The sequence below is a fragment of the Cynara cardunculus genome (assembly GCF_001531365.2).
Source record: "Cynara cardunculus var. scolymus isolate 2C chromosome LG 2, CcrdV1, whole genome shotgun sequence".
NCBI classification, from domain to species: Eukaryota; Viridiplantae; Streptophyta; class Magnoliopsida; order Asterales; family Asteraceae; genus Cynara; species Cynara cardunculus.
This window is the reverse complement of record NC_037529.1, coordinates 57,612,196-57,630,884: the sequence shown is the minus strand read 5'-3', so window position 1 is coordinate 57,630,884 and position 18,689 is coordinate 57,612,196. Positions and strand designations below refer to the sequence as shown.

Genomic DNA, 18,689 nt, shown 5'->3' with positions numbered 1-18,689 from the left:
TGAGTAATCGTTGTGATAAATGTGTGATTTTCTAACCCTAACTGATCGAAACCATGATCAAATTGAGTACGCAAGTGATGTTATAATAGTGATATCACATGATTATCACACTTATATCACACCAAATCGTTTAGTGGATTTCGCCCGTTATCATTGTGATAAATATGTGATTGTCTAATCCTAACCTATCGAAACCATGAGTAATCATTGTGGTAAATGTGTGATTGTCTAACCCTAACCGATCGAAACCATGAYCAAATCGAGTGCGCTGTTATGATAGTGATATCACACCCATATCACACCAAATCGTTTAGTCGATTTCTCCCATAATCGTTGTGATAAATATGTGATTGTCTAATCCTAATCGAATGAAAGCATGTTCAAATCGAGTAATTGTGATAGATACTTTGAATAGACTATGTTCTTCGGCTTCTTCTTCTTGTTGTTCGATTCCTGCATGCAAATATTACGGCTTCTTCTTGCTGATCAATTCTTGTTTGTTGTCCGATTCCTGTTTGTTGTTTGATTTCCAGACTTTACGGCTTCTTGATCTTCGAATTCTCCTTGAAATCCTTTCGTTACCTTCTTAATCGATATCTTCTACTAAACGATAACTGTTGAATTAAGTGGATAACTCTAATTTCTAGGATTATAATGTGATCGTGTTTAAAATTGTATGATTTTGATTTCCATTATTACCCTTTCAAATTTCAAATTTTTTTGAATCGTTTTAAATTTTAATTTCAAAAATCTTTTAATTTTAATTGTTATTACAATATGGGATTAATAAGTTGTTTTCGCATTCTCGTAAATCATAGGGGTTCTCGTTTGAACCTTTCCCTATATGTATGTATGTATATATATATATATGTATATACATATGTTGCATATATATATATATATATGTGTGTGTGTGTATATATATGTATATATATATATATGTGTGTGTGTGTGTGTGTGTGTATAGATATGTATGTAGAGCTTGGTTCAAATGTTAACCAAAATTATTGTGTTAACTTTGTTAATCAAGCTCAACCAATGAAAATCAATCTTTTCTTTAGGTTCACATACATCTCATATGTTAATGACAAAGGTAATTAAATAATTTTACCATTTTGTGTAACTCCCATATCATTAATTGGGAGTTACAAAATATAAAAATCTCATAATTGATGATGATTTAATATTGATCTTGTTTTTCAATTTTTGATTATTTTTGAAATTTGATTTATCTATCTATAATGTTATTGAATTTGTAATTGTTAAAGGATTTTCGATAGTAAAATTTTCGTTATCGTCCAAGATAATATGGATAAATCTATTGGAAAATAGATCGACAACAATGGGAATGAGAAGGTTAAAATGGTTTACGATTACAATCGGACTTCGAGTTTCGGAAGTGAAGACAATGATCAAAGCGTTTGTATTAGTAATGGATTAATATGATATTGCATTGGTTTTAATCGACAGTTCTCACCTTTGACGGTTCTCACTCATCTTGCAAAAAAGGTGACTACAGCTGACCTGTTGAACATCTTCTGTATATTCAGGAGCTGGCTTTGTTGAGAGATTCAATCAGTTTATAAGTGAAGACATATGAAGTTAACACATAGTGCATTAGATGTTCATATGAAGACATATGAAGACATAGGGACACATACAGACATATGAACACATCAGAAACCACACAACCTTAGATGTCGTGATTCATAAGTGTTCATGTCTATTCAAGTCACTAGATGTTCATATGAATCCATATACACACACAGAGAACATGTGAAGACATGTGAGCACGTATGAAAACACACAACCCTAGATGCCTTGGTTCAGACGTGTTCATGTACATACAACAGAGTTGGCTCTTGAATATACATAAGATGTTCATACGGTTCACATGATGTTCATATGTCTATATATATATATATATATATATGTGTGTGTGTGTGTGTGTGTGTTTGTTCATATGGTTCTTACATTAACAAAAAGAATGAGATTTTTTGATTTTGTAACTCCCAATTAATGATATGGGAGTTACATAAAAAAGAAAATTACCTAAATACTCTTTTCCCCTTTGTTCACATATGTTTTTTGAAATTGTAAATTTAAAAATTAATTTTTTATCATGATTAATCACAACCGTTTATTGTAAGAATCAATGGCCAAGATTGGTTAACAAAGTTAACACTATAATATTGGTTAACATTTGAACCAACCCCTATGTGTGTGTGTGTATGTATGTATATATATATATATATATTGATGGGAGATAGATATTGTATCTCTACAACATTAAGTGGTAACACATGCAAGTATACACGTGTCAACATTATCACAATCAAGTAATAAAATGGTAAGAACCAAGTATCATATTCCATAAGGATAGGTATCTTAAGTTGCAAGATCTCAAGTTGAAAGACTAACTTCAAATGGCAAATTTGAAGATTTTGATTTGTTACTGAGTTAATAAATGCAAATAACATAATAAACAAAGGTAGCACGAGTGTAAGACTAGTGGTGAGACTCAAACACGAATTCCAGTAGCCAATGTTGTAGGGATGTTACAACAAGCAGTTATTCATAACTTAGTTCCACCATCTATTTTGAGGGTATTCCTCTCAGACTTCCACCATTGCACTATTTATAGCTTTCAACCATATCTCTATGTGGTATCCGGACCAGGGATAATGATGAATAGTGTTCTCAAAATATATGGATAAACAAATCTCTTTGTTAAAAATCACTCTCTCGAGCTGATTCTCATATCATTCAAGTTGGCATGTGTTCTAGGTAGTTCATCTTTGAATCTACCACACTTTAACACTTTAACATGTGACCAACCTGTCGAGAATTAATTGGTTTGAACGATATAAATGACAAGTCTCCTTGTCGACAACTTTCTCAAGTCTACCTCTCATATCATTCAAGTTGACGTGCATTCAATGGCTTATCTCTAAGACCATGGCACTTTAACACTTTCAAAGTTATCAACTCGTCAAGAAGTGTCATTAGTTTTTATAAAAACTTAATGAGATAATGGAACGTCTTTATTATAAACAATAACTACTTTCTTTTGGTTTAAAATCTCACTCTTTCATCTCACACCCAAGCTATGAATTTAGCCACTCATAAAGGAAAGTAAATGACAAATAAAATATATAACAGAAAGTAAAGAAATAAATATAAATCGCGTAAAGTAAATGACGTAATGTAAAGAGCAGAAAAATAAATGATTTGTTCAACCAATTGCAAGGCACCAAGTGCTTCTCAAAAATTAATTTGAGGTCGGGATAGCATCAATTAAATGTTAAGAGTGAAGATGTTCCCAAAACATCATTAAGAACAAGATATAGACATTATGAATTTTTGGTCATGCCCTTCGGGTTGACAAATGCACCAACTGCCTTTTATGGACTTGATGAATCGAGTATATAAACCATATCTCGACAAGTTTGTGATTATATTCATAGATAACATTCTCATTTATTCCAAGAATGAGAGTGAACATCGGAAACATTTACATGCAATACTGAGTATTCTAAGGTAGGAGAAGTTGTATGCCAAATTTTCAAAGTGTGAATTTTGGCTCAAGAAAGTTCAATTTGTCGGGTATGTGGTGAATGAACAAGGAATAAAAGTAGATCATGCTAAGGTGAGTGACTTTACGAAACGGGAAGCTCCTAAAAGTGTGTTGAGATACAAAATTTTTTAGGATTAGCAGGATACTACCGTAGGTTTATCCAGGACTTCTCCAAAATAGCATCTCCAATAATGACATTAACAAGAAAAGTTAAAAAGTTTAATTGGAGAAAAGAGCAAGAACCGGCTTTTCATACCCTAAAATAAAAGGCTAAGTGTTGCACCCATTCTACCATTATCCAAGGGAACAGAAGAATTTATAGTATACAGCGATGCTTCAAGATTGGAACTAGAATGTGTACTTATGCAATACGACAAGGTGATAGCCTATGCGTTAAGGAAACTAAAGGAAAACGAAAATAAATATCTGACACATGATTTAGAACTCGTTGCAATTGTATTTGCACTAAAGATCTGGCGACATTACTTTTATGGTACTATTGCATCATCTTATTGACCACAAGAGTATGCAATACTTGTTTAGTCAAAAGGGCTTAAACATGAGACAACAATGATGGATGGAATTACTTAAAGACTATGATTGTAAAATTTGATATCATCCTGACAAAGCTAATGTGGTAGCAGATGCATTGAGCAAACAGGAATGCGTAAAGTCAGCATGAGTAAAAGCTTTAAGAATAGATGTGATGCCTGAATTTTTAGTCGGGATAAAAGAAGCTCAGATTATTGCGCTTACCGAAGAACATATTAAGAAAGAGCGTGTATGGTAGGACAAGCAAAATTCTTAGAAATTGATAATAATGAGTGTAGAATATTTCATGCAAGATTGTGGATTCCATTGGCAAGTGGCCACTGTAAGGTCTTGTTAAGTTACACTCATAAGTCCAAATACTCCATTCACCCAGGCACGGATAAGAAGTACCGAGATTTGAAGTTACTATGTTAGAAGTTTTATTGAGAAATGTGTGACTTGCCTTTAAGTAAAGGCTAATCATCAGAAACCTTTTGGAAGGTTACAACCATTAGAGATCCCACTGTGGAAATGGGATTACATCACAATGGATTGTATGATGAAATTACCTTGAACCAAGAAAAGTAATGATTCCATATGGGTAGTCATTGATAGGTTAACCAAATCAGCTCACTTCCTGCCAAATAAAGAAAGTTATATAGTAGAACGACTTGCAAAACTTTATATTGATGAAATGGTCTCAAGGCACGGGGTACCTTTGTCAATAATATTAGATAGGGATATCCGATTTACATCTAGATTTTGGAGAAGTTTTCAGAAGGAAATTGGTTGAAAACTTGAGTGCAGCCTATCATCCCCAAACTGACAGGCAGAGTGCACGAACCATTAGAACGTTGGAGAACATGCTTAGGGCATGCGTAATTGATTTAGGCGGTAGTTGGTATGACCACCTATAAGAGTTCTCGTATAACAATAGTTATCACGCAAGTCTAAGGGATGCTCCATATGTCTTGTACGGTAAAAAGTGTCAAACCCCGATATGTTAGAATAATTTTGAAAACAAAGGAATTACGAGACTAGAGTTAATTCAACAAACTTCAAAAAAGGTAAAACAAGTCCATGAAAGGCTACAAGCAGCTCAGGACCGACAGAATAACTATGCAAATAAGAGACGAAAGCATATAGAATTTCAAGTAGGAATTGGGTTATGCTCAAAGTTGCTATGTGGAAAATATTGATTAGATTCGTAAGGCAGGGAAAGTTGAATCCTCGTTATATAGGACCCTTTCGAATAATTCAAAGGGTCGGAGAAGTAGCTTATCGGTTAGAAATGCTAGTTGGGCTGCAAAAGATACATAGTGCATCCATGTATCCAACTTGAGGAAGTGTCTGGCTGATGAAGAAATGAAGGTCCCATTAGAAGAGGTTCGAGTGAATGAAAGGCTGACATATGTGGAACATCAGAAAAGATAATTGATCAAGCAATTCGAAGATTGAGGAATAAAGAGGTTATGTTGGTTAAAATACAGTGGAAATATGATAAAGGTCGCAATGCCACATGGAAAATGAGAAGGAAATGACGGTGAAGTTTCCCTATCTATTCTAAAGAAAGTAGATTCCGGGGATTGAATCTCTTATAATGAGGGGAGACTTAGAAAACAGAAAAAAGGGGCAGTTAAATATTAATAAAAGAGGTAAAGGATGGGCTAGAAAAAAGGGTTGTTAGTTGCAGGTGAGTTGTTTTGCTTGGATTGTTGGGAGGATGCCACATCAAGTGGTGGGTCACTTAGGGACCGTTTACTAAACACTTACTTGGTAAGTGTTTACCGGATAAATTTCCTTATCGGATGAACATGGGAAGGGCCAAGAATCTTACCGGATAAGAGCGATGAGAATGATGGAGAGTCTTACCCGGTAAGTGAGGATGACGACTCTTACCCAGGTAAGCGCTTACCCAGTAAATTGTTGCATTCAATATGTTTTGATGTACTAAAATCTTGCGTATCAAAATAAATCATAGTGTTTACTCTTATCGGTAAACGCTTATCGGGTAAGCAATTGGGTAAACGACCCCATAGTTTAAGCTCCTCACCCTTTTGTATAAATAGGCAGCTCATTCTTGCTTCTCTTTTTTCTTTTTCAACAGAAAAGTTGACACATACACACATACAGACTAAGCAAGAGTAGGAGCTAATTTAGAAACCAAGAAACCTTGGTTTCTACAGTTTATACTAGTCAAAACAGCAGGCTATTTCTTATCTCTTCTTTGCTTTGATTCTTTAACCTGAGATACATATTTGTTTTTGTATGGAAAACTGTTCATATTTGGTCAGCATAAACAGCCTTTAATTGTATAGCTATGTGTAGCATGTTATATGTGTCCTTAAAATACATAACATAAGAACAAATTTGGTGACTAGTGGAATGAGAATCACCGAGATGGCGGCAGGGGTCGTGGAAACAGGTCGAGGGGTAGGTTCTTAATAAAAGCCAAAAAGGGGCAACACCCACCGGAAAAAATTGGAAATCCGGATATCTTAAAGGTTTTACATGCATATACATGATACAATATCTTAAAGTTATGGACAAGGCTACTTGAGACGTGAAAAGGAAGTCTGAAAGAAATTATCGAAAGCTACATTTCGTGGCCTAATCGGATGTTGTTTTGGTTTGTATAAATTTGGTTTTATAGCATACGTTAGTACATGTTAATATATTAGAAGTGTATTTTGTAATTATGATCCATCATGAAATGTTTGGCTTAAAACAAAATATGTTTCTTTGAAATCTAATTGCTTCAGCATTTTTCTTATAGGTTTCTTTTCATTTATATATTAATGGCTATGAGACTTGGTTTAGGGGTGTTACTATTATCACTAATAATGTATTACTAACCGGTTTAATCTGCTTTCTAATTAATCATTTAGAGCTCTACTCATTTTTAAGATGATTCTCATCAAAAAGCTGATTTTGTAGTCAACTCTGATTCATTCATTAGTCAGGTGTTTAGCGTATGGTATCAAAACCAAAAGACTGCTGGTTTTGATGCCATCAGCACTTTCTTCTGCAGTAGTAACAAGAAGAAAAAATGAACAACAAAAACTTTGTAGCTAAAAATGCAATTTTAATCTCAATATTTTTCCAATTCTTTGTAGGCCATAATATAAGCAAATTCCATCAATTACATACTCACCATAAAGTTGAACTGAACCTACTTCAGTTGTATATACAACATTCAGCCATTAGCCATTAGCCATTAGCCATTAGCCATTAGCCATTAGCCATCAGATCCTAAAGACAAGAATGGTGATCCAATTGCCTCTGTTTTGCTTCTACTGCTTCCTTCAGTTTCCTACCCAATGCATATGCCAAAGGAGGAGGCACTGCATTTCCAATCTGCTTGTGCTTATGTTGAATGTTCCCAGAAAACTTATACCTATCAGGAAAACCCTGCACACATAAACACCATAAATGATCAAAAACCAACAACCCACCAAACTCCATTTATAAAATGTATGTTTGTATGTATATGTATAGGTATATGTATATGTATATATACAAAAAAGTTAATAATGTACCTGAGATCGAGCACATTCACGAACAGTTAGTATCCTATCCTGATCAGGATGAAAGCACATCCCAACCTTCCCCATAGGCTGGGGGTCGGTAATAGAAGTTGGAAAATTTCCCTCCCAATCAAGCCTTCCAAACAGACCTTTCCATTGGTTATGTCTTTTCGCTGTGTTTGGTAAACACCAGGGTATAAGATCAACCATTTGTCCAGTTGACAACTTAACCTGCAACAACAGTAAGTTACTACTCCTCTACATTACGAAAAAATTGAACGTCCTTCTGATGATGAATTCTAATTTAAACGTGCAAGTACCTTCTCTTCAGGGAGGTCTCGCCAGTCAGCACCAGGGCGTTTGGGAATTCTCTGGCACCTAATGACATTCAACTCATTCATTTCTTTCGATATATGATCAGTTAGCACAGATGCATCTCCCCGAATTCTCTTTTGAAACCAAGAAACAGACTCATTCTTGTACTGTACACAAATACAAATGAGTAAGATATAGAAAAATAACATCAAAATAAACAAGGAAAGAAAATAAAGAACAGGTTGTAGATCTACCTCTATAGTTGCTGCAGAAGCCCCATTTCCAACAGCAGGGAGATCACCAATTGTGTCTCTAACAGTTATTGCTCGGAAAGGGGCACCAGTTGCAGTACTTCTAGCAGCAGCATATTGAGTGTTTCTGTTCAGTGTGACCTTAAGTTCTGGACCGGCAAAGACATGCATTGGTTCAGGCCACTCAGGTAGTACTTCTTCAGGAGAGGCTGCCCAAATGAATGCACGTTTGCGTGATTGAGAAACACCAAAAGCTCCAGCCTCCAGTATTCCAAACCTCACCTACAATCAATAAAACAAACTCAGATTTAATTTCTAATCCCATATACATTACATTTACGGCATCGATTGACATGATAGAGTAGTTGATGAGCATGGGTACAACATATTTCTCCAAATAGCTACCACAAATCATTCAACAGTATGGTCTCAATTTGTAGATAAATTTGTATCTAGATTTTCTTGGAGTTGGATGATGAACCAATAACTAGCTTCAAAAATAGAAGAGAACCAAAATCACATACCTGATAACCCATTTCAAGCAGTGAAGCCAAAGCTAAACGAAATGTCTGCCCTTTGTTGAAGGAGACAAAGTTCCTCACATTTTCTAATAGGAAAAATTTGGGACGGAAGTACTCAGCAAAGGACAAAAACGCCAATATCATTTCACATTGAACCTTGCTCCAGGTGCTTTGATTGAACCTATTCATACCAGAAAACCCCTGTGCATATATTTTAAATGTCAAACACGCATCAAGCTATGTTGTAAAAAACACATAAATATTTGTTCTATTTTTCATTTGATTTCTGCATATTGAAAGATGTGGAATTAGTACCTGGCATGGAGGGCCACCATTGATGAAATCCACTTGTCCAGGTCGAGGCAGATTATTTATTACATCCTCCTCAAGCTTTGCAGCCAGTTCATCAGCCTCGGAAGTTGAAATACAGTCATCAGTGTCCCCACATGCTGTCATGATAGCCCTGTATTTCAGATAATCATTAAAAATGTAAGTCAACTGAAACAAGGGCTACAACTTACAAGGTGCTCATTTTCTTGCAAAAATGAAGCCAGCTTAATTCCAATTTATTTTCCTCCATAACTTCTTTTGCCATAGGCATGTAGGCAAAGGATAGAGGGTTGAAATTTTTGAAAAGCAATCCAAGAAGACTCTAAACATTACATGTTTTCCTTAGAAAGAATTTAGATATTATTTGAAAACAGGAGTATGATCATGCAATCACTTAAGGTTTCAAAAGTAAAAAACTGATACAAGAAAAATTATCCACCTTAGTATCACGTTGCAATTATGCACAAATGCCAACGCATCAGGATGATTAAGTTTAAACGCATCACCAGCAGGTTCTTCATATTCAATTGCCCACTTGGTCACAGATGCCCCTGTAAGTAAACATGCTAATGTGTCAGAAGAGTTTCAAAGAACACAAATAAGATAATTTAAGGAGCCAAAAGTAGTTACCAGCTTTTTGTAAGCCCTCAGATAGGCCACCACAACCAGCAAATATATCTAATGTGGCTAGACAATTCTTTGAAGCAGAGCTCTCTTGGTTGTCAATCATATCAACATCATTCTCTCCTTCTTTAGACTTTCCTTTTCTCTTTCTAATTGCAGCATCACTCACCAAGCTTTCTTTTGGGGGAGTGAGCTTAATGTGAACAGGTAGCTGTGAAAAGAAGTTTAGAATATGAATAACAAAAAAAGACTAGTGAAATTGCAAAAACCTGTTTATATTTTAAATGAATTTTGCAGAATGAATTAGTGAAACTACCTGCTTAAGAGATCCCTTAGCTGGATCATAAAGACGTTCACAAAAGAAGACATGCTCAAAGATATAAGTGCTATCCAGAGAAGAAAGATCTTTCTTCCTTCTAACTTCACACTTTCCTTCTATAGCTGATAATGGCAACTTATGCACTTGTTCACTGTAATATACCTGAAAACATAATTATAGCTTGTTATCAACAATAGCAAGTCCACATGCTTTGATAAAATTAATAAGACAGAGAAGTCTTAGGCTAGCACATAAGCATGGCCTTTCATCATACAAACTGTAAAAACACACTTTGACAAGTCTTGCCATTTACCAAGTAAGTACACCATGTCATCACTATCTCATAATAAATAAAAATTAAAAATAATTATATTATCATGATGCTAAAAATCCAAGCCTTACCTCTTGAATATCAGACCGGTATGCTTTGTCTGAAGACAAATCCTCAGGTCTGTAAAATCTCCTAACTTGGACCATTACTGAGTCAGGATCAGCTCGTTTTGAAGTCTTTGGGGCTTCAATCTGCTGCAATTGACACACAACATATGCTTTAAGGCCTACATTCCTCCCACCTTTATAAGTTTCATTTCCCCTCTCATCTGTGTCAAAGTGATGAGGACCAACATATAGGAAATCATCAACATGGTACTCAGTTGCCATGTATGTAAAGCCCGTCTTGGATTCATCCAGTACAAAAGCCTCCTTTTTCTTTTCAGCTTCCATGAATTCACAGGAGTGACAAACCCCATTTCCAAGGCCCATTTTGTCTGTTTGTAGACAAAAGAAAGCACCTCTTTGAGGCCAATATAAACTCTTACAGTAAAACTCAATGGGCAGACCTTTATTTTTCCTATCTTCAGCCTTTGCTCTGTCCATCTTATCAAAATTGGCATTAGCCTTGCGATGCTCAAAACCCCAAGGCAGTGTTCTGATTTGTACCACCACAGTTTGTATGACATCATCAAGTTCAAATTCCATGCAATCATTAGTCAAAAATACCTCCCTCTCATTTGCTATGTCACCAAGAACAGTTTGCCGACCTCTTAACATCAACCGCCCATGTACAAATTTTCTAGAGTCAGAGTCTTCAAACAAGTATTCTACATAATAAATAGAATCTTCCTCTGAACCAGATGTTTCCACCAGTACTGAACTACCTAAAGCAACCACCTCTCCTCGAATAACAGCCTCTTTATAAAGAGCCTTGCCATCACACATCTTCCGAACCGCTTGTCCCACCCAATTGATGTCTGTTTTTGAGCACCTAGTTTTCTTTTGCTTTGATGCAGGGGAAGGTTTCTCAGGTTCCTGCGGAAGAATGGGGTTCTCTTCTTCAGGCTCTTCACAATCTTCCTGCTCATTTTCTTCCTGTTCCTCCTCTTCTTCGTCTTTCTTCGCATCTAGAGAATCACCCTCCTTTACCTCTTCAGGTGAGTAATTTGAGTAAAACTCTCCCCAGATCCTATTGATTAACTGTGTTGTTGTAGCAGGCATTGCCTTTCGCTTTGAGATCACAGGCCCCATTGCTGCTCTTGGGTTCATATTTTCTGCCTTTGTCAGGATTGCTTTTTTCTTCACTAACCATTTGGTGTGATGTCTTTCCTCCATTTTATCCTCAAGACCAGACACAAAAGCACTCCTCCTGATTGTATCATCTGGAAACTCCGCAAATTGTTGCAAAATAATTTGTCCATGAACAACTACATACCTTTCCACAATTGCAGGGTTAGAAGATATGTAAGCAGGGTGGTTCTTGTCAAATTCAGACAATCTCTTTATGACTTCAGAAAATGACAACTTTGATGCCCGGGTTTGCTCTTTCAGCAATGTGATGATGGCAATGGCAAGCCTTGCCGTCTTCAGAACCGTTTGATACCAAGGAGCATATTGTTTTGATGGTTTTCCTAGTCTATACCTGAAACAGACAGAAGGCAACATGAGAGCGTATTATCAGGCATTGCTTTAGATTATCAATATTTTCCCGATGAAAATTAAATCATGCCATTTCATTTACTTGTACATATCTAAAATTTCCATGCTTTTATCAAGTGAGTAGATTATCATTAAAGCAAGGTATCATGTCTTATGAAAAGATAATCATACCAGTATAAGTCAGTCTAAAATGTTGAATGAAGTTCTAGTTAAATTATGATATATTCTACATCAAAAGAAAATGACTAAGCATACAAAGAAAATGTTTGGAGATAAAAATTTAGAAATAGAACTCACCAGGCCATATCCGTTCGAATGGAAATGAAAACCATTGATGATCCAAATTCAATCATCCACTCCTTTATAGCGCTCAAGTATATAGGGATCCCATCTTCATTTTGTACACCAGAGGAACCGGAAGCACTGCCAGCTTCATTGTCAAGACAGAATCCGCTTCCATCATCAGCTGTCATTATCCCTGACCCAAACACTGTGACATCAATATCTGCACATGGCTTCATAGGAAGAAGCTCTAGGGAAATCAACCTTGAGTCACAGTTGTATAGTGACCAGTTGTGAAGCATGCTTCTTGGAAGCTGATCAGGGTCAACCGTATCAAAGTCATCAAAGATAATGTACTCATCTGTTTCTTGGGCAGTGGTTTTGTAATATGCAGGAAGCGGATAGTCGTTTGCTATCTCATCTTCATTTATTTGAATGTATAACTTGCTTGATGAAGTAGATGTTCTTTGTCGTTTCTTCTGTTTCAATGCTTGCCAATTTTCATTTTCTTGCAAAACTCTTGCCAACTTCATGTCTTCATCTTCATCAACAGCAGGTTTAGGTCCATTAGACTTGCTTGCTTTTTCTCCATCTGAAATCTTCAAAGGTGCATTCATTAATCCTCCAGGTGGAACATTCATGCCTGCACACTCTTCATCTTTTTTGCTTTCATCCCTCAGTGCAGCAAGCACAGGTATTTCAACAAAGGGCTGATCAGTACCATTAGGTGCCTCATCCAACCCAACGAGTTGCTCAAAAATGAACCCTCCCCACGAAATGATCAAGTCCCTAATAGATGCCCCATGAGGGAAATTCTTACTCCCACTCATCGAGCGGACAAGTGCAGCAAGTAATTCATCAAGGCTTAACTCTGGGTTACCCCCAGCAGATTTTGACAACCGCTTGTAGACTTCAACACATGCATGAGCTTTTTCATAGAAAAGCCCAAATAGTTTCTTATAGCTTGCTGCAGGCTTAACACAGTCATAATCAGCAAGCTCTGTAGAGATCCAAATGACTGGAGAGCCATCTTCATAACCAGATATTGACCAATCTTCAATACGCCCAAATCCATCACAACGGACTCCTGTTTCCTTCTCTTTCTCTGAAGCTTTCTCCAATGGCAATATTATGCCAGAGATGAATATATCATCGACTTCTAGCATTTCAACAGGCTGTGGCATTCCATCAGCATCATGAAAGACAAAATCTGTCAGTCTTCTATTGGGCCGTGGATCATCTGGGCCAGCTATCAAACTTATGGCTGCTATTTCTTCCTCCACCACTTGAACCTTTTTGTTCTCAATTGTTGCAGATTTTTCTGACAAGCGCAGCGGTTTGCTCTTAAAATTAGTACATGAAGCAGCTCGCTTTGGCATTTTCCTAGAAACAGGAACATCCTCACTGCTGCCAGACCTTCCTCGTTTTTGTTTAGGTTTGGTAGCTGCCTTTGTTTTAAGATCCACTGTAACATCAGACATCTCAGTTGTTGCTTTAACTTGTTTTCCTTTTTTCTTCATTTCTGCAATCCAAAAATTACGCTCCAAAGTTTAAAAAAAATACAAGACAGGGAATAATTAAGAATGAATCAAGATTTAGTTTTGCAGAGCAATTCACAGCTGATGTGGAAGTTATACATCCATGAAGAAGGATCAAACAAACAGCTGATGTTCTAGTTATCCAAGAAGATACAACACCCCAAATCAAAACATACTGAAAGGCAGATGGCAGTTGAAATGACAAAAACACAAGAAATAAGAAAAGCAAACAGGCATAGTCCACATGCTGAAGGAAACAAGAACATTGGTGGACTGAATTTCAAGATGTAAAGCAATGAGATGTTATTAAATTTGTATTCAAGATATTAGACATTCCGAGGCATAAAAGCCCCTCTAAGCATAGTCACAATGCAAAGCTCATGCCTCATCAAAGCAAGAGACACCACATACAAAAAAAATCAAATAAAGGAACATTAATAAATACTTTCATATACAAACTAGTGTTAACATTCAATTGCTCAAAAGCTTGGACAGGCATCCAGTCATAGTTTTAATGAATAAATGTGTTCATTATTTTCAGCAAAAGGAAGTGCTCTGTTTTTGTCATCCCTACTGCTTGCCTTCCTGGATTTTTATAAACAAATCGATATTTCTCTTATAAAGAAAATAAATGAATTTTAAGGGGGCCAGCTTACGGGCCAGGCCTCTCTCTGACCTGATAACTAGTATCGYCTCCCCGCCCAGCTCTATCAGCAGGCCCTTTCTTTTGCAATACTTTTTAAAGTATCTCATGGCCCAATTATTATTACAGCGTTCTCTACCATAGAATTCGGCCTTCGGGGTCAACCCRGCGGCTTCTATTAGGAAGGCGGCGCAAAGGAGGCTCGAGGGCTTGTTAAGGAAGGCGGCAAGGGCCGACGAAGGGGGGAAAACGAAAGACCTTTTCTGGTCCCCCCYGAGCCGGGGGGTGCTTGTGGGAGGGGTGTGCCACGACGAAACAAGGGAATAACAATAAATAAACCTAAAAGACCGTTTTAAAGAAACCGACAAATGTACAATACCCAGAACAGTAATTTCCAATTATATTATATGGTCATTCAACCCCTTCATCATATAGTTCCATTCTTTTAACCTAACCATAGCCATCATCATCTCTCAAGCCATCTTTGCCATCATCATCAAAACAAATGTTAGAACTGTCAAAATCAGGGTAGAATCATCTGAGTCGGGATGTCTTCAGTTAAAGCCAATACGTCAAATTTAGAGCCTGATGGTCATTGTCAGCTAAATTAAAGTGAAATTTGGCTTTTGCAAAAAGAACAAGTTGTGTCTTTGCTCCTTGCATCTTATAGGAGAGGTATGAGCTTCCCTAAGGTTTATAGGAGAGGCATGAACTTCCCTAAGGTCACTGCATCTCCGCAAGTTAAGGAAAGAATACGTTTTATTATTAGACCTCACCTAGGCACACCTCTAACAACACTGCTTAAACCTCTAGTGCTCCAACTCAACAACTCAATTATAAATTGACACAATCAGGTTGAAGTTGAGTGATGATCACACAACATTTCAAATAAAATACCACCATCAGAAGTTTTTTAATGTCTACATACAAAGCAATTTTCCAGTGCACTTCAGTGGGTATAATTTTATTACTCTATTTATAAAAGATCTTGTGTTTAATTCAAGATTACAACATTGTACAATGAACATGAAATTCACACCAAACTATTCCAAAATAACATAAATTAGGCACAATTAGGCACCTGGTTAAGAGATGCCTGTATTAAAACTGCCAAAATTGCATCGCCAAAACTAGAGTTCAGTAAAACACATCAACATATGATCTTTAAATAATTTTAATCAGTTTCAAAATGAACACTTTTACTGGTTACTGAAGTCTGAGATGGTCACTTTCCTATTTATCCATCTTTCCTATTTAGTTCAGCAACTATAGATATATACCATGATTTTCTTCTAGTGTTCAACTTATAGTTTCAACACTTAGGGGGTTCATCATACTTGAAGTAACAAGTAACAACATTCTCACACAAGAAAGAGTGGAAACAGAATGTCACAAGAAATATACATCCATTTTATTTACTACTATTTATTTTACTTGAGTTATACTAGTATACATGCACAACAGTTATTCAACAACTCTATTGAATCAATGCTAAAAAAGTTCAAAATAAATACAAAAGCCCATATGTGAAGGAAAAGTGCATATAAAATTCATCTCTTTGGTCAGAGCATTCCGAAACATCAAAAAGACAAGGAAAATGAACAAACTAAATTTACACCAGTATTTTACAAATCAATAACACATTCCAAAACATCAACTAGGAAATAGAAATAAAAAGACAGAAAATGAACAAACTATGCGTTAGAAGTTTTGTAAGTTAATGCAGGCTATACAGTAAACCTAATCCTCACCATGTGGATCTAGGCCTCTTTTCTCCCTCTCATATCCATTGACAATGCATACAAAAATTAGTTTTTTAACTACAGACTTCCTGTTAATCTTATGGGCAGCATACTTGCATAGGCCCCTACAAGCTGCTACACATGCACCTCACCTCATATATTATACTATATATGTGTTATGTCTCAAAAATCATTATTTACCTAAAGTTGTTCCAACTTCAATCACTATCCTGTGGGTACAGTAAAGAAGCTTCAGTAGACAGGATAAAGAAAAGGCCAACAATCCCAAACCAATTCCAAGAAGAATTAAGATAACTACTAAGTGGTGTCACTCATACTAAAAGTCTCAGAGATTCCAGTTACATCTCGATTACCCAATAACCTCTATTTAAATCATTCATTACATATAAAGATTAAAAAACAAGTAGCAACTTGAAATTAGAAAGGAAATAGTAAAATAAAATTTAAGTTAATTTCTATAAAGTACATCTGCATTGATGCACATCTTGCCTTACTCAGACTTTGTGCATCAAGTTACTAAAATGGCCAAAATAGGATTTAACAAAATTTTCCTACACATACAGCTATATAAGCTTATATTACTTATGAAAGAAGTGCTCTATTCTTCCAGTATATATGAATTCATCAAAAAAGAAAACACATAACAATGCAAACGAAAAATGTCCCTGTGGCTTTAGCCTCAGGGGTAAGGAGGTAGGCATTCTTGCAAAAGGAGTAAAAGGTTAGGGGATCAACTCCCAATACCACCCACATGTCCCTGGAAAAGGAGTAAAAGGTTAGGGGATCAACTCCCAATACCACCNGAGTAAAAGGTTAGGGGATCAACTCCCAATACCACCCACATGTCCCTGGAAAAGGAGTAAAAGGTTAGGGGATCAACTCCCAATACCACCCACATATCCATGGAAGGCGTGTTTTACCTCACCCATTATCAATATCAGACCGGTATGGTGAAAGCACTCTGGAAGGTGGGATCAGAAAAATGCTGACTAATATAAACAATAATGATCTGTTGTAGAAGGCACACCAAGATAGCAAAAAGAAGCATTGCACAATTAATACTACTATCCAAGCATGGCTCTTTCTGTGGCTCTATCGATGTCACATTATATCTTTTTATCTTCTGGCCAGTCTAGATTTCTTTTTCACAGAAACACAACGATGATAAATTAAACCGTGAGAGTATGAAAGACTAGGTTTTAAACTTCTACCTTCTAGTAGAGATTGGAGAAATGGAAAAGAGCTCAAGAGAGGTACTCAAACCAGTAGTGAGCAGATGTTCGCTCAAGAATTCGGTGTTGTCCACAGATGAAGAAATGAGCAGAATTTTTATTTTTCAGATGAAGGATTTCTTTTATTTGTCAGCGGCAGTAGGCCGGATTCAAAATCTGGCAAAAATGGCAAGTATACCTAGGGCCCGGCCTGTATCTCGTATGGCATAACATACAAATTTCTACCGTCTTTCTTTGTAACCCATCTAAATATATGAAACGACCTGGTTAATTGTGTATCAATGGCATTGCAATCACATACACAATGATCAAAGACATCAATACCTTCAAAAACAGATTATAAAATAATAATCCGTACTCAAATCGAACGCTATCCCTTAAGTTTAAATCTGTAACTTTGTAACCGGAAAAGAAATATAACATGATCGAAGGACGAACATCATACCACTCGGCCCTCTAGACCAATGAGCCTGTGCTTGGAAAACAAGATTTTATCGCTCTATGTCTCGCTATCTCTAGATTCGCTTAGATTTTCAACGCTAAACGCATCAACGATGATACTTTCAAGGAAAACCTTCACTTTCACTTTCTCTCTCTAAATCTAAAACTTTCTCTCTCTAATATCACTTTATCTCTCTACGAAACACCATCTGTCACACCAACATCATTACACATAGCTAGAAGAAAGAAATTAAAGAAAATACAATCGAAACTGCATGAAGTAATAGTAATTAATGACCCATCAACCAAATAAAATCAGCTACGATCGGCATAAACTGATCTGACCTGTTGGTTTCACCGCACCACCTTCTTCTGATTCTAATAAACTCGCCGTCCCCATTATCTAAACCGAAATAAAGAACACGAATCCGGAGTTTGATGAAAAAGTATCTGATTTTCCGGCAAGATTTTTGAATAAACAAATGAAACTAAATTTGAAGCTGAAATGCGTTTTATACAGGAAGCAGATTTCAAGAATTTGGCTCCAAAATAAAGGAGGGAATGAATCAAGGAATTCCGAGCGGTTTGTTTGAAAAAATTGTGGAAAAACATGGCGGGAAAATCATCAATTGTAGAAACAACTCCCGCCACCATAACCATTAATAGTACTGATTCCAAATAAAGTAAAAAAGAACCCTAAAGCAATGTCCTACTCTTCAATTTTGACTTTTAACAGTCAACCTTTATGCCGAATTAGTAATAAAATAAAATATAAAACCATAAATATGTTGTTTGAAATTACCTTTATGCCCCTTGGATGTATGAAGTTCCTTCCTGGAGGGATCCTTGAGAGTACGGATTTG

At 36.3% G+C, this 18,689-nt stretch overlaps 1 protein-coding gene across 1 annotated transcript; it reads right to left on the bottom strand.

The window, feature by feature from the left end:
* Positions 1-7,172: 7,172 nt before the first annotated feature.
* Positions 7,173-18,435, bottom strand: LOC112507073 (DNA (cytosine-5)-methyltransferase 1B-like). The gene is made up of 12 exons (XM_025111482.1): positions 18,172-18,435; positions 12,225-13,731; positions 10,398-11,910; positions 9,993-10,157; positions 9,683-9,887; positions 9,492-9,603; positions 9,038-9,185; positions 8,726-8,923; positions 8,205-8,483; positions 7,956-8,117; positions 7,648-7,866; positions 7,173-7,519 (listed from the first exon to the last, which is right to left on the bottom strand). Exons 1-12 carry the CDS (start codon positions 18,224-18,226, stop codon positions 7,361-7,363), a joined length of 4,722 nt encoding a protein of 1,573 aa, XP_024967250.1. The 5' UTR covers positions 18,227-18,435; the 3' UTR covers positions 7,173-7,360.
* Between the last annotated feature and the right edge of the window lie 254 nt (positions 18,436-18,689).

Excerpts from the sequence above, each read along its gene's own strand:
- LOC112507073 (XM_025111482.1), bottom strand. The coding sequence starts at position 18,226 with ATGGGGACGGCGAGTTTATTAGAATCAGAAGAAGGTGGTGCGGTGAAA. Across the intron at positions 13,732-18,171 it reads TGGTGCGGTGAAACCAACAG|AAATGAAGAAAAAAGGAAAA; the intron begins GTCAGATCAGTT and ends TTTGGATTGCAG. Across the intron at positions 11,911-12,224 it reads ATTCGAACGGATATGGCCTG|GTATAGACTAGGAAAACCAT; the intron begins GTGAGTTCTATT and ends TGTCTGTTTCAG.